This window comes from Xenopus laevis, chromosome 5L (assembly GCF_017654675.1).
Source record: "Xenopus laevis strain J_2021 chromosome 5L, Xenopus_laevis_v10.1, whole genome shotgun sequence".
Classification (NCBI taxonomy): Eukaryota; Metazoa; Chordata; class Amphibia; order Anura; family Pipidae; genus Xenopus; species Xenopus laevis.
Window position 1 is genome coordinate 165,235,042 of NC_054379.1, and position 13,651 is coordinate 165,248,692.

The 13,651-nt window shown below is 42.0% G+C and overlaps 2 protein-coding genes across 6 annotated transcripts in view; one reads left to right on the forward strand and one right to left on the reverse strand.

The window, feature by feature from the left end:
* The window catches only part of ptk2b.L (protein tyrosine kinase 2 beta L homeolog), a 90,603-nt gene extending 83,918 nt beyond the window's left edge, over positions 1-6,685 (forward strand). For 2 of the 4 annotated variants that reach the window (XM_041563618.1, XM_018264124.2), the window contains exons 28-30: positions 1,825-1,968; positions 3,536-3,616; positions 5,424-6,685. In XM_041563618.1, coding sequence (XP_041419552.1) covers positions 1,825-1,968; positions 3,536-3,616; positions 5,424-5,639 — 441 coding nt within the window. In that variant the 3' untranslated portion in view covers positions 5,640-6,685. The remainder of the gene's footprint in view (positions 1-1,824; positions 1,969-3,535; positions 3,617-5,423) is intronic. The other 2 variants (XM_018264122.2, XM_018264123.2) reach the window with 1 other exon arrangement.
* A 6,220-nt stretch (positions 6,686-12,905) lies between these two features.
* Positions 12,906-13,651, reverse strand: part of chrna2.L (cholinergic receptor, nicotinic alpha 2 L homeolog) — a 32,149-nt gene continuing 31,403 nt past the window's right edge. For both annotated transcript variants that reach the window (XM_041563619.1, XM_018264125.2), the window contains exon 7: positions 12,906-13,509. In XM_041563619.1, coding sequence (XP_041419553.1) covers positions 13,384-13,509 — 126 coding nt within the window. In that variant the 3' untranslated portion in view covers positions 12,906-13,383. The remainder of the gene's footprint in view (positions 13,510-13,651) is intronic.

The window sequence follows — 13,651 nt, forward strand, 5'->3', positions numbered from 1 at the left end:
TTCGCCGCGATTTGCATTGACGCCAGCGCCAAAGTTAGCAAGCTATTTCGGCTTAAAAAACGCAGCGACAACTCGCCCAGCGCAGAATCGCGGCGAAATCGCGCCGTGTGCCCCTACCCTAACACTAAGCAAGGTTTATGTAACGGTACACGGTTGGTTGTGAAGAGCATGAGACAAAATGTTATCAAGGCAGAAGTGCTTACAGGATCCCATAGCGGTGATACTGTTTTGATTCCCAGAATTGACCTTACCAGTTCTGACCGGGAATTACCTTTTAAACTTAAACGACGACAATTCCCCATTAAGGCTGCATTTGCCATGACAATCAACAAATCACAAGGACAAACATTGGATAAAGTCGGCATTTACCTATCTGAGCCTGTGTTTGGTCATGGTCAACTTTATGTTGCATTTTCAAGAGTGCAGCGTTCATCTGATGTTAAAGTCAAGATTTTAAGTACAGCTCACCAGGGAGAACTCATTCAAGGACAGGAGAACATTTTCACAAAAAATGTTGTTTATAAAGAAATTTTTCAGTAACACTTTACTACCAATAAACTCAAAATTTAAGAATTCTAATAGCAGATAGGTAATAACAAGCAATAGGCACAGATTCACTCTACATCCCCACAAATTAGCGTCGCCAGTTGCTGCCTGGGGATGGAGAGTGAATCAGCACCCATCACATTTTGCTGCCTCACTGTTGTTACCATTCTTTCATTAACGATTCTTTAGAGAATCGGGGGTTTACTGGTTTGTACTAAATCATAACTCTGTAAAGCCCCGTGGAATATAAAGAATGATGATAATTTCCCTATAGAGGTTATACATACACAGAACCTGTCCTTGCCTCTATGAGGCAGATAAATGACAGTTGCCATTCCCAAAGCCACCCTTTTCTGGCACCTAGTTACACAGAAAAAGGAAATCATTTTTAAGAAATTTGGGAGACGGCCTTTCTGTAATTCAGATAACGGGTTTCCTATAATGGATCCAATTCCAGTATTAGCTGAAGACCATATTGTGGAACTGACAACTCCCCTTGTTACAATAATTCATAATACAGTTATGGGATCTGTTATCCAGAATGCTCGGGATCTGGGGTTTTCCAGATAACCAATCTTTCCCTAATTTATATCGTCACACCTTAAGTCTACTAGAAAATCATATAAACATTAAATAAACCCAATAGGCTGGTTTTGCCTCCAATAAGGATTAATTATATCTTAGTTGGGATCAAGTACAAGCGACTGTTTTATTATTACAGAGAAAAAAGAAAATTATTCTTTAAAAATTTGGATTATTTAGATAAAACGAAGTCTATGGGAGACAGCCTTTCTCTACTTCGGAACTTTCTGGATAACGGGTTTCCAGATAACAGATCCCAATACCTGTATTACGTGAAGACCGTATTGGGGAACTGGCAACTCCCTTATTACAATAATTCAAAATACAGGTACGGGATCTGTTATCTAGAATGCTCAGGACCTGGGGTTTTCCAGATAATGGATCTTTCTGTAATTCATATATTCATACCTTAAATCTACTAGAAAATCATGTAAACATTAAATAAAGCCAATAGGCTGGTTTTGCCTCCAATGAGGATTAATTATATCTTAGTTGGGATCAAGTACAAGCGACTGTTTTATTATTACACAGAAAAAGGAAATCAGTTTTTAAAAATTTGGATTATTTGGATAAAATGGAGTCTATGGGAGACGGCCTTTCCTTAAGACGGGTTTCCGGATAATGGATCTCATTAGACCTGTGGTTGGTGGAAAGTCTCGGATCCTATGTCTCATGTGTCTCATTTATGGTCCCCAGTCTCTACAGCCTGCGCCTACAGCCAACATTGACCGGACAGACGACAGTGTGTATCAGGGTGTGATGGAGCTGGTGAAGGCAGTGCTGCAACTCAAGAATGATGTCTACCAGCTGCCCCCGGAAGGATACGTGGCAGTTGTGAAGGTGACAGACCAGATTCAGCTTAGATTAGTATTTGCTTTCCTAACAAACCCCTGCATAGAAGAGGGCTTATTCACTAAAGAGTTCCACAATAACTGCACTTTGTATCGTCATCTATGTGGGTCTGTGACACTGCACATGCTCAGTGGGCTCTGATTGGCTGTTGAGAAGCTAAGCTTAGGGCTCGTCACTAATTATCCAGCAGAAAATGAGCTTCCCTGGCTGTAATATAAGATGATGCTACAGGTTTGCTCATTATTCAATTCTGATGCTAATTGCACTGGTTTCTGTGCTGCCATGTAGTAATTATGTGTATTAATTACTAATCAGCCTTATATTGTGACATTTCTATTCTATGTGTACTGTATATTGTGAGTGGCTCCCTAAGCTCAGTAAGTGACAGCAGCACAGAGCATGTGCAGTGAATCAGCAGAAAAGAAGATGGGGAGCTACTGGGGCATCTTTGGGCTGTGGTTGCCTTGGGCTGGTACAGAAACACAAAACATCATGTACAACATTTCTACCTACTTCTTTAGTTAGGCTTTAGTTCCCCTTTAATTTAACTTTTGGTATGTTATATAATTACCAGTTCTAAGTACCAGTTGCCCTTCATTATTTTTTTAATTTTTTTTATAGTTTTTAAATTATTTGCCTTCTTCTCCTGACTATTTCCTTTCAAATGGGTGGTCACTGCCCCATCTAAAACACAAATGCTCTGTAAAGCTACAAATGTATTGTTATTGCTACTTTTTATTACTCGTCTTTCTATTCAGGCCTCTTCTATTCATATTCCAGTCTCTGATTCAAATCAATGCATGGTTGCTAGGGGAATTTGGACCCTAACAACCAGACTGCTGACATTACAAACTGGAGAGCTGCTGAATAATAAACTCAAAAACCACAAATAATAAAAAATTAAAAATATTAAAAAATTAAAAATTTCAGCGAAATTCATTTTACACAGCATAATAAATATGTCCCTAAAAGTCAATTTAAAGGAGAAGTTTTTCACTGAACAGTCCTGATTTTGACAGCTCAGCCCGCAGTCCCGGATTGTTACTGAAATGTCCCTACTTTCTCTTTGATCTCCTGCCCTGAACAGCCAGAAACAGATACAAAGTTTCTAAAACGTAATTGGCTTTTGGCAGAGAGCCCAGAATATGTGGCACCTGCACTTAGATACTTTTGTTGCAATTTAAGCTCAGCAAAGAAACAATTGTAACAATTTAAGATAAGCAGGTCTGTGATTTGCAAGGGCGATTCACCTTCATTAGCAAAACTGTAATAACACAGAAATGTGTTCAAACTTTCATAACCTGCAGCATTTTGAAAAATGAACATGGTAATCAGGGGGTGTGCCCACAAATGGGAGTGGTCAAACATTTTCACCACCCTGGGCACGGGAAAACTTTTTGTCCCGCTTTCTATTTTCCAAAAGTTGGGAGGTATGGGTATGCCTGATGCACCAGAGTAGGGAAATCAGTGGGCAGCTCAGATATACAGGGGCACATAGACAACTGCTTAGTGAACGGCCAATGGAAAACGACTTGATATTGTTATTCACTTACAGAACGTGGGGCTGACACTTAGGAAACTCATTGGAAGTGTCGATGAAATCCTTCCTTCTCTCCCACAGAATTCCCGCACTGAGGTAACATTATGGCTGGAAATACAATGTTATTTGGCACCTAATCCAGAATATTGGTCTTTATAGTTGTCTTTGTGTTTGTCTCTGAAGCTTTCATTCCTCCTTTTCAACCATTACTCAACAGGGTACAGGTACGGGAACTTTTATCCTGAATGCGCGGGTCCTGGGGTTTTCCGATTTTTGGATAATTTGGATTTTCATACCTTAAAGGGATACTGTCATGGGAAAACATGTTTTTTTTATTAACCATATCAGTTAATAGTGCTGCTCCAGCAGAATTCTGCACTCAAATCCATTTCTCAAAAGAGTAAACAAATTTTTATTGACATATTGTCAATTTCCCAGCTGCCCCAAGTCATGTGACTTGTGCTCTGATAAACTTCAGTCACTCTTTACTGCTGTACTGCAAGTTGGAGTGGTATCACCCCCTCCCTTTCCCCCCAGCAGCCAAACAACAGAACAATGGGAAGGTAACCAGCAGATAACACAAGATAACAGCTGCCTGGTAGATCTAAGAACAGCATTCAATAATAAAATCCAGGTCCCACTGAGACACATTCAGTTACATTGAGTAGGAGAAATAACAGCCTGCCAGAAAGCAGTTCCATCCTGAAGTGCAGACACAAGTCACATGACTGGGGCAGCTGGGAAACTAACAATATGTCTAGCCCCATGTCAGATTTCAAAATTTAATATAAAAAAAACCTGTTTGTTCTTTTGAGAAATGGATTTCAGTGCAGAATTCTGCTGGAGCAGCACTATTAACTGATGTGTTTTGGAAAAAAACACGTTTTCCCATGACAGTATCCTTTTAAGTCTACTAAAAAAATCATGTAAATATTAAATAAACCCAATAGGCTGGTTTTGCCTCCAATAAGGATTAATTATATCTTAGTTGGGATCAAGTACAAGCGACTGTTTTATTATTACACAAAAAAAGGAAATCATTTTTACATTTTGGATTATTTGGATAAAATGGAGTCTATGGGAGAGGGCCTTTCTGTAATTCGAAGCTTTCTGGATAATGGGTTTCCCGATAACAGATCCCATACCTGTACAAAATTAATTCTGCAGGAAAACACATTTGTATTGAACAAGAAAATCATTTTTTTTCAACGAAATATTTTTTTTTATTTTGTGTGTGTACTTGTGCACAAAAAATGTTGTATTCATGGAATTAATTTTAAAGGAGTGGTTCACCTTTAAATTAACATTCAGTGTGTTATAGAATGGCTAATTCTAAACAACTTTTCAATTGGTCTTCATTTTTTTCTGACTATTTCCAGTTTTCAAATGGGGGTCAGTGACCCCGTCTAAAGACAAATGCTCTGTACAAATGTATTGTTATTGTTACTTTTTATTACTCATCTTTCTATTCAGGCCTCTCCTATTCATATTCCAGTCTCTTATTCATATCAGTGCATGGTTGCTAGGGGAATTTGGACCCTAGCAACCAAATGGCTGAAATTGCAAACTGGAGATCTGCTGAATAAAAAGCTAAATAACTCAAAAAACACAAATAATTAAAAAACAATTGTAAATTGTCTCAGAATATCGCTCTCTACATCATACTGGAAGTTCATTTAAAGGTGAGCAACCTCTTTAGGATCACAAAATATATTTATCTATAGTTACGGCTGTTAATATTAATAATCACAACACACTTTTTGTGGTCACGTTAAACTTTATCAGGAGTGTGTAAGAGAAGGTGGAAATAGTTATTCTCAGTACAGAGGAGGAGGAGCTGTGTAATGTGCAATGCCCCTCCTTATAGTAATGAGTGAGTAATATATGAGTTGTTTCTTTGCAGATCGAGGGGACGCAGAAGCTTCTGAGCAAGGACCTGGCAGATCTCATCAACAAGATGCGACTTGCCCAACAGAATTCGGTGACGTCCCTGAGCGAGGAGTGCAAGAAGCAGATGCTGACAGCGTCACACGCAATGGCTGTAGATGCCAAAAATTTACTGGATGCAGTGGACCAGGCGCGGGTCAGGGCCAATTTGGCCAAGGTGGCCACCGAATGACACAACTCTCACTGTCCTAAAGACACTCGGGTGTCCCTTCCTGGTGTTCCCATGAATTCTTCCCAACAGCTTGTGACATCCTCTGCTGCTATCTGAATGGGACCCCTGTGTAGACTGCAGAGCAATGAGCAGTTTGGAGACGTCACAATGGCTTGTGCTGTATCAGTCTCTCAGGCAACATTGTTACACAAAAGGAACCTGATCACTGGAAGCTTTGATCCTACTTTTAGCTGAATATTTCAAGTACATTTCTCATGATTGTGCACAAGCGGTTTACAGCGAGGATGGAGACAACCTAATGGGATCTCGCCCACTTCAGTTTTCCACAATAATAATGAGAAGTGGTGACACTTGCTGCATCTGGTGTGACACTTGGTGAGATGTGACACTTGCTGCATCTGTCACTAACAGGGATAGTCTATGTTGGGATTTCAGATAAAAGTAAGAAATCACTGGCACAACTTGCTCATTTATTGCGGATGCATCCTTCATTGAGCACCTGGGATTCGTACAGATCGGGAAGGCCAGGGTGTGCGAGGGTAATTTCTTCTCTATTTCCCTGGGATTTCAGATAACTCTGGCTACATACAGTATGTAAGTTACAGCCAAAATGAATGGCCATGTGATATCTCAGACAACTCTGACAGCTACAGAAATAACCAGAGATATCCCACAATTATATCTAAGGTTACAGGGACAGGCCAAGATTCGATTTCACATAACTCTGGCTGTATCTGTGTGTGACTGTCGGGGTCGGACTGGGACACTGGGAAATAACCCCGGTGGCCCCCAGACTAGAGTCCTGCAGCGAGTCGGGTACCCGCGGGTTACCCGCAAATACCTGTGGTACCCCGCGGGTTGCAGGTAAAAGTTCTGGGTGCGGGTCGGCGGGTCTGCAGGTTTGCAGGTTGCGGCGCCGATCTTCTAAATATCGATTTTTACTCCTTTTTTCTAGGGATGCACCGAATCCAGGATTCGGTTCGGGATTCGGCCTTTTTCAGCAGGATTCGGCCGAATCCTAATTTGCATATGCAAATTAGGGGATGGGAGGGAAATTGAGTGACTTTTTGTCACAAAACAAGGAAGTAAAAAATGCACCCTTAATTTGTATATGCAAATTAGGGTTCGGATTCAGTTCGGTCGATTCTTTCACAAAGGATTCGGGGGTTCGGGCAAATCCAAAATAGTGGATTCGGTGCATCCCTACTATTTTCTGATCACGCCTACTTCCGATGATGTCACTTCCGGTTTACAATGGCAGCACTTCCTGATTCTTGGTACCGGTTCCAAAAAATGGACCCACACAGGACTCTACCCCAGACCTTATGGGCCCTAGTGAGCCCCACCGTCCCAAGTCCACACTCCCCCTCCTCCTCTCCCTTGGTCACATAGAGGAAGAAGGTAAAAGAAACGTGCCCCCCGAAATTTCGCCGCTGCTCATCACCCCATTTCAGCTCCGTAACTGCAGAAATCAATGTTAGTGATGTATCCAGAGGTACCCGAAATGATACCAGGGATAGCTGAAATATCCGTTTTCATTATTTTGTTTAACGGGGACATCGCTTTGACACAACTCGGGCTACAAGTAGAACAGGAATGTTCCCTCCACAAACCACGTGTGTTACACAGAACAGAAATATCATTTACGGGAGAGTTGCACAAATGTTTTGCCTGAGCTTTAAAGCTCATCTTTAGGTTCACTTTTAGCTTGTTATAGAATGGCCAATTATAAGTAACTATTCGATTGGTCTTCATTATTTATTTTTTGAATTATTTCTCCAGCTTTCAAATAGGGGTCACTGACCCCATCTAAAAAAACAATACATTTGTAGTCTTACAAAGCATTTGTTATTTCTACTTTTTATCCCTCACCTATTCAGGCCTCTCCTATTCATATTCCAGTCTCTTATTCACATCAATGCATGGTTGCTAGGGGAATTTGGACCCTGGCAACCAGATTGCTGAAATTGGAGAGCTGCTGAATAAAAAGCTAAATAACTCAAAAACCACAAATGATAAAAAATGAAAACCAATTGCAAATTGTCTCAGAATATCCCTCGCTACATCATAGTAAAACTTAACTCAAAAGTGAACAAAACCTTTAAAGTATTTTTATTACATCCCACCTGTCTCCAATATTTATGCCTGAAAGGCCCAGGGCTCTTCAATTGTACAGGTATTGGACCTGTTATCCAGAATCATCGAGACCTGGGGTTTTCCGGATAACAGGTCTTTCCGTAATTTGGATCTTTATACCTTAAGTCTACTAGAAAATCATGTAAACATTAAATAAACCCAATAGGCTGGTTTTGCCTCCAATAAGGATTAATTATATCTTAGTTGGGATCAAGTACAAGCTACTGTTTTCTTACTACGGAGATAAAGGAAATCGTTTTTAAAATTTTGGATTATTTGATTATGCTGGAGTCTATTGGAGAAGGCCTTTCTGTAATTCGGAACTTTCTGGATAACGGGTTTCCGGATAACGGATCCCATACCTGTACTACAACTCCCAGCATCCCAGCTGATTGCCATGGTTTCACATTCCACCATTAATGGGTTTCTGTTCCCAAAGAGCATCACACACAAATCTTCCCATTTTCTACCCTCAAATGTTCTTGCCCAACGGTGGCCAAGTCTGAGCATGTTTAAGATTTTCCTTTTGTACATAGTTTATTTTTTCCTTTGGATTTTTTCCCCCATGTTTAAATATAAATGGATTAATATCTATTTGTCAATTTGCTTTCCATCCATTGGGGTTGGACTTAGTGCTTTTCTTTTGGTCAGAAGTTTGGGCCTTGGAAACGTTACGTGGACCGGTATTTTGTTTTCTATGTGCAGAAAAAAATATTTAGCAAAATTTTTACTGAAATGTGTTTAAATTGTGTGTAAAATGGAAGTGGAGCAGGAATGTGACGGAGTCACTGAAGCAAAGCTGTATTTATTAATATAATGCTGGCCATGCTGAAAAGGGGGTGCCCCATATAAAAAGAAAAAACAGAGACAGTCTTTATAAGGGTAGAAATATGTGCAGAACTCAGAGTTATTCTCAGGCACATAGCTAATATATATATTTAATTGGATCATCCTATTATGATCAGCAAGCCATAGTGGGGCCAACTCTGATCTCTTAATTAGTTGCATTGATATCTAATGGCAGGCTTCTATGGATTATGGACCATTTCTTTTTCTACTTGGTAAGCTGCCATATTGCATTAAGTCCGGCCCACTAACCCAAGTCACTGACTCCACCCTTGCACCAGGCACTTGCTGAATGAGACAATGTTCAGACAGAGGGCGATGTAAGTACTTGAATGAGACTCATAGACGTATGTTGCCCAGACTAAGGGTAAGGTGAGTGGTACATCTAATGTATAGGCAGATGGGTTACATTGTTACTAAGGGATGAATTGGGACAAACAACCAGCAAGATCATCCCCTAACTGTACTGTACAACCTGCTAACCATCTAGTATATTTAACCAGACCACCTCTCTGCCCAACATCTCATTCCCAAACCAAGGGGCTGAATATACCGTCCCCCCCTGCCTTTGCTGCTATAACTGTAATCTTCTGGGAAGGTCCCCACTAGATGTTGGAACATTGTTGCTGGGAGTTACTTCCATTCATACATCAAAGGATCATGCCAATTCATGTTGGGAGGAGACGGGGCTTTTTGTGTATGTAGGGAGGAGACGGGGCTTTTTGTGTATGTCGGGAGGAGACGGGGCTCGTGCGCATGTAAAGAGGAGGCGGGGCTCGTGCGCATGTAGGGAGGAGGCGGGGCTCGTGCGCATGTAGGGAGGAGACGGGGCTCGTGAGCATGTAGGGAGGTGGCTGGTCTCGTGCGCATGTAGGGAGGAGACGGGGCTCGTGCGCATGTAGGGAGGCGGCTGGGCTCGTGCGCATGTAGGGAGGAGACGGGGCTTGTGCGCATGTAAAGAGGAGGCGGGGCTCGTGCGCATGTAGGGAGGATGCGGGGCTCGTGCGCATGTAGGGAGGAGACGGGGCTCGTGAGCATGTAGGGAGGTGGCTGGTCTCGTGCGCATGTAGGGAAGAGACGGGGCTCGTGCGCATGTAGGGAGGAGACGGGGCTCGTGCGCATGTAGGGAGGAGACGGGGCTCGTGCGCATGTAGGGAGGCGGCTGGGCTCGTGCGCATGTAGGGAGGAGACGGGGCTCGTGCGCATGTAGGGAGGCGGCTGGGCTCGTGCGCATGTAGGGAGGAGAAGGGGCTCGTGCACATGTAGGGAGGCGGCTGGGCTCGTGCACATGTAGGGAGGAGAAGGGGCTCGTGCATGTGTGGGGAGGAGACGAGGCTCATGCGCCTGTAGGAAGGAGGCGGGGCTCATGTGTGTGTGTAGGGAGGAGGTGGGGCTCGTGCGTATGAGGGGGAGAATATTCAGTGTATATTACTCACCTTACCAGTGGTACTTGTACAATATACAGGGGGGCTTCCTATGTGCTACTTTGTATATTATTGACGTGTAACGGCTCATTCCTTGCCCGTAAGCTACTATTGTATGTAATGATGTAAAGTACATTTCATGTGTAATATACACGCGAGTCCATTGCAATATCAGTGTTCCGGGAGCCATTTGTATATATTGATCTATTAAAGGCCAAGTTACTAAAAGCATCACTGGTTATTTCCATGGAGATTAATCATTTCGCTTCTTCTTGGCTGCCTTTGGGCCAATCACAGCTCCCGACCCCTTTACCCAGTGATATACCAGTCTGCAGATAAGCATGCCCAAAGAGAGGGACCACAGGAGGGGGACAGGCTGGTCAGAGAGTGTATTGGAGTGTGAGGTTATGGTGTAGGGGTGGTTGTCAGGGGGCAGAGAGGGGGTCCCAAATACTTCAGTAAAACACTGGCAGTATCAATATCATTAGCTCAAGATTTCCATGGAAAAACCCCCCTGTACCCAAACTCTGCTGCTGGATAACCCTTGTTTCTCCTTGGTGGAGCCAACGTTGATCACTAGATACCCCTATGATCTCAAGCTCCCTACTAAAGACTCTTATACTCAACTTTTAGTATGTATAAAATGGCTATTTCTAAGCAACTGTTCAATTGGTTTTTCAGTTTTTCTTTTTTATAGGTTGGGTTGTGAATTATTTCCTTCGGGCTCTTTCCATCTTTCAAATGATGGTCACTGACCCCATCTAAAAAATGCTCTGTAAGGCTACACATTTATTGTTATTGCTACTTTTTATTCCTCATCTTTCTATTCAGGCCTCTCCTATTCATATCCCAGTCTCTTATTCAAATCAATGCATTGTTGCTAGGGGAATGTGGCCCCTAGCAACCAGATGGCTGAAATTACAAACTGGAGAGCTGCTGAATAAAAAGCTAAATAACTACAAATGATAGAAAATAAAAACCAACTGCAAATTGTCTCAGAATATCCCTCTCTAGGACCGGGGGTCCTGGGTCAACCGGGGCTACCACCTCAGGGACCCCTGCCGCAACCCACAGCTTTACACTGTCATACCTTCCAACATTTTGGAAAGAGAAAGAGGGACAACATTTTGACCATGCCCAATTTTTGTAGCCACACCCCCTAATTACCATGGTCATTTTACAAAATTTGGCAGGTTATGAAAAAACACATTTTTGAGGTTTTGATGTGTTATTACAGTTTTGCTAATGAAGGTGAATTGTCCTTTAAGCTGCAAATCGCAGTTTTCCCAAGAGACTTGCTTATCTTAAATTGTTACAACAGTTTATTTGCTGATCTTAAATTGTTACAAAAGTATCAAAGTTCACCTGCCAAGTATTCTGGGCTCTCTGCCAAAAGCCAATTAAGCTTTAGAAATGTTGTATCTTTTTTCAAGATCAAAGAGAAAGTCAGGACATTTCAGTAACAACCCGGGACTGTGGGTTGAACTGTCAAAATCGGCACTGTCCCACTAGAAACGGGACGGTTGGGAGGTATGCATCACATGATCAGTTGTCCTGAGTCAGAACAGCAGTGCATTAGCCAGTTGGGCATTGCATGTGCTGTAATACTTGGGTTTGGCCACTGGGTGTCGCTGTAACACGTTATTACACAAGAGGCTTCAGCATCAGTATATAAAAACTCCTGGACAAACTTGTGTAACCTGAGACTTGGGAGGAGAGAAAGAGAAGTTTGGTGGCGTTTGAGGCCCCGTCTAACTGACTTTAAATAGAGAAGTCTAATTAGGAACAAAATGCTTCTTGGATGATGTGAAAGTGATAGCCCTTCCCCTGCCCCAGTTTTGTAACTCAGAGACATTACTAAATAAGTCAGCGGATCAGGTTAATTCTGGAACAAACTAGGCTAAGCGCTAAGGTATCACCTTTGTGTCATTCATCCCTGTATCACTGTATCCCCACGTGCTGTGCGGCTTTAATTGCTAGGCAGTGTCCCTTTCTGAACTGTCGGTTGCGACTGTTGAAACATTGCAAGCCATGTAGCCAGCGTCTGCAATGCCTAGGACTGTGCTGGGATTTGTAGTTCAGGCTGAAGGTAACGCAAAGTAATACTCCAGCTTTCTACTCTTAATTGAAATCCCTTAACTCTGTGTCAGTCGCGTCAATGGGGAGATTATTTAAAGAAAATGTTAATCCTTTTCCGACTGCTTAATGTTTGATGAGCCAGAAATAAGGCAGCGCTGAAAAATTAATGGAGCCGGAGTCGGACGTAAGGAAAATAAGTACGTTGGGGAGTGGGAGGCCCCTCGACCTCTTTGTGTCTCCGCTAAAAGCTTTTCCGATCAGACCTGGAAGCCATTTAGGACCGAGAGATGGAGAGGTTCTATCAGGACATGGATTAATGACCCCCCATGTGTGGGTGAATTGGCTTTTATTGGAAGGGAACGTATATTATGTATCTAAGCAGGAATTCCACTTATATCAGCTCTTATAAACCTCTACTGTTTAAAGGGGAACCTCATCCAAAAACTCTCATCCATAAACCTTGCAGCCCCTAATGTCACCCTTGTACCACCCTCTGTATTCAAGGGAAGACACAGTTCTTTGCTATCACACAAAAAGTTAAGTCTTAGAGCAGAACATGTATTGATTTATAGAGTATAATTCTGGGAAGGAATGTTGCATTGTGGGTATATGGGGGAAAAATTCCACTGCAAATTCTGTCCAAACCCACCCAACTGCTCAAGTGGAGCTGGAATTCTGACCTTCCTATCTCATATTGTTATTTCCACGGACGCTACCAGTAAGCAAAAGGTTATCACTATATAAAGAATAACAAAAAAAAAAACAAAAAACACTGCCATCGTACAAAAGGACATAGTTTAATAAACTATACCTGATGTCAGTATATTCAAGCTTGCTTTTGATTTTTGGGGTGCAAATGAGAATATAAGTTTACTGAACGACAAACTGTATTTCCAGCTCAAACCCTTGTCCATTGTGTCCTAGGAGACATTGTCTCCAAAAATAATCCCAGTTCTTTTCTTGTCCCATCACTACTTTCACCGTAGCTCCCACATTCTAAACCTTTGAACATGAGGGATGTCATAAAATTACCTAATTGTAATAAAATATTAATAATAATAATCCAAAAATTATCTCAATCATCTCTAGTATTCATGAGGAAAAGCCTTGCTAATGGTTGCATCTCCAAGGTGGATCCGAAGAGAGAGTTTTTATATATTTTGAATGCTCCCTGTGTCCATGATGAGAGCAATGGCTCCATCTGTCTTCTTGCTGATCATAAATAGAAGACTGATGTCTAGCACTCTAGTAGTACAGTCCTATATCATTCCCGCCAAGAAAGGGGGAAGAAAGAGTCCAACTGTCCCAAGCAGACAGACAATGATGAACATCCATAGGAATATTCTGTCGATTACCATTGCCACATACTTCCAGTCCTCTTTCACCTGAAAAAAACACAATGGAAATGAAAGGTGAGAATTTAGAATACAGATGAGGTTTGGAATCTTTTTCTAGATGCTCAAACCCAACCAGTACAGTTTCCTTCTTTCTTTTATCTACACCACCACCTAAAAGTCTGACAAACTA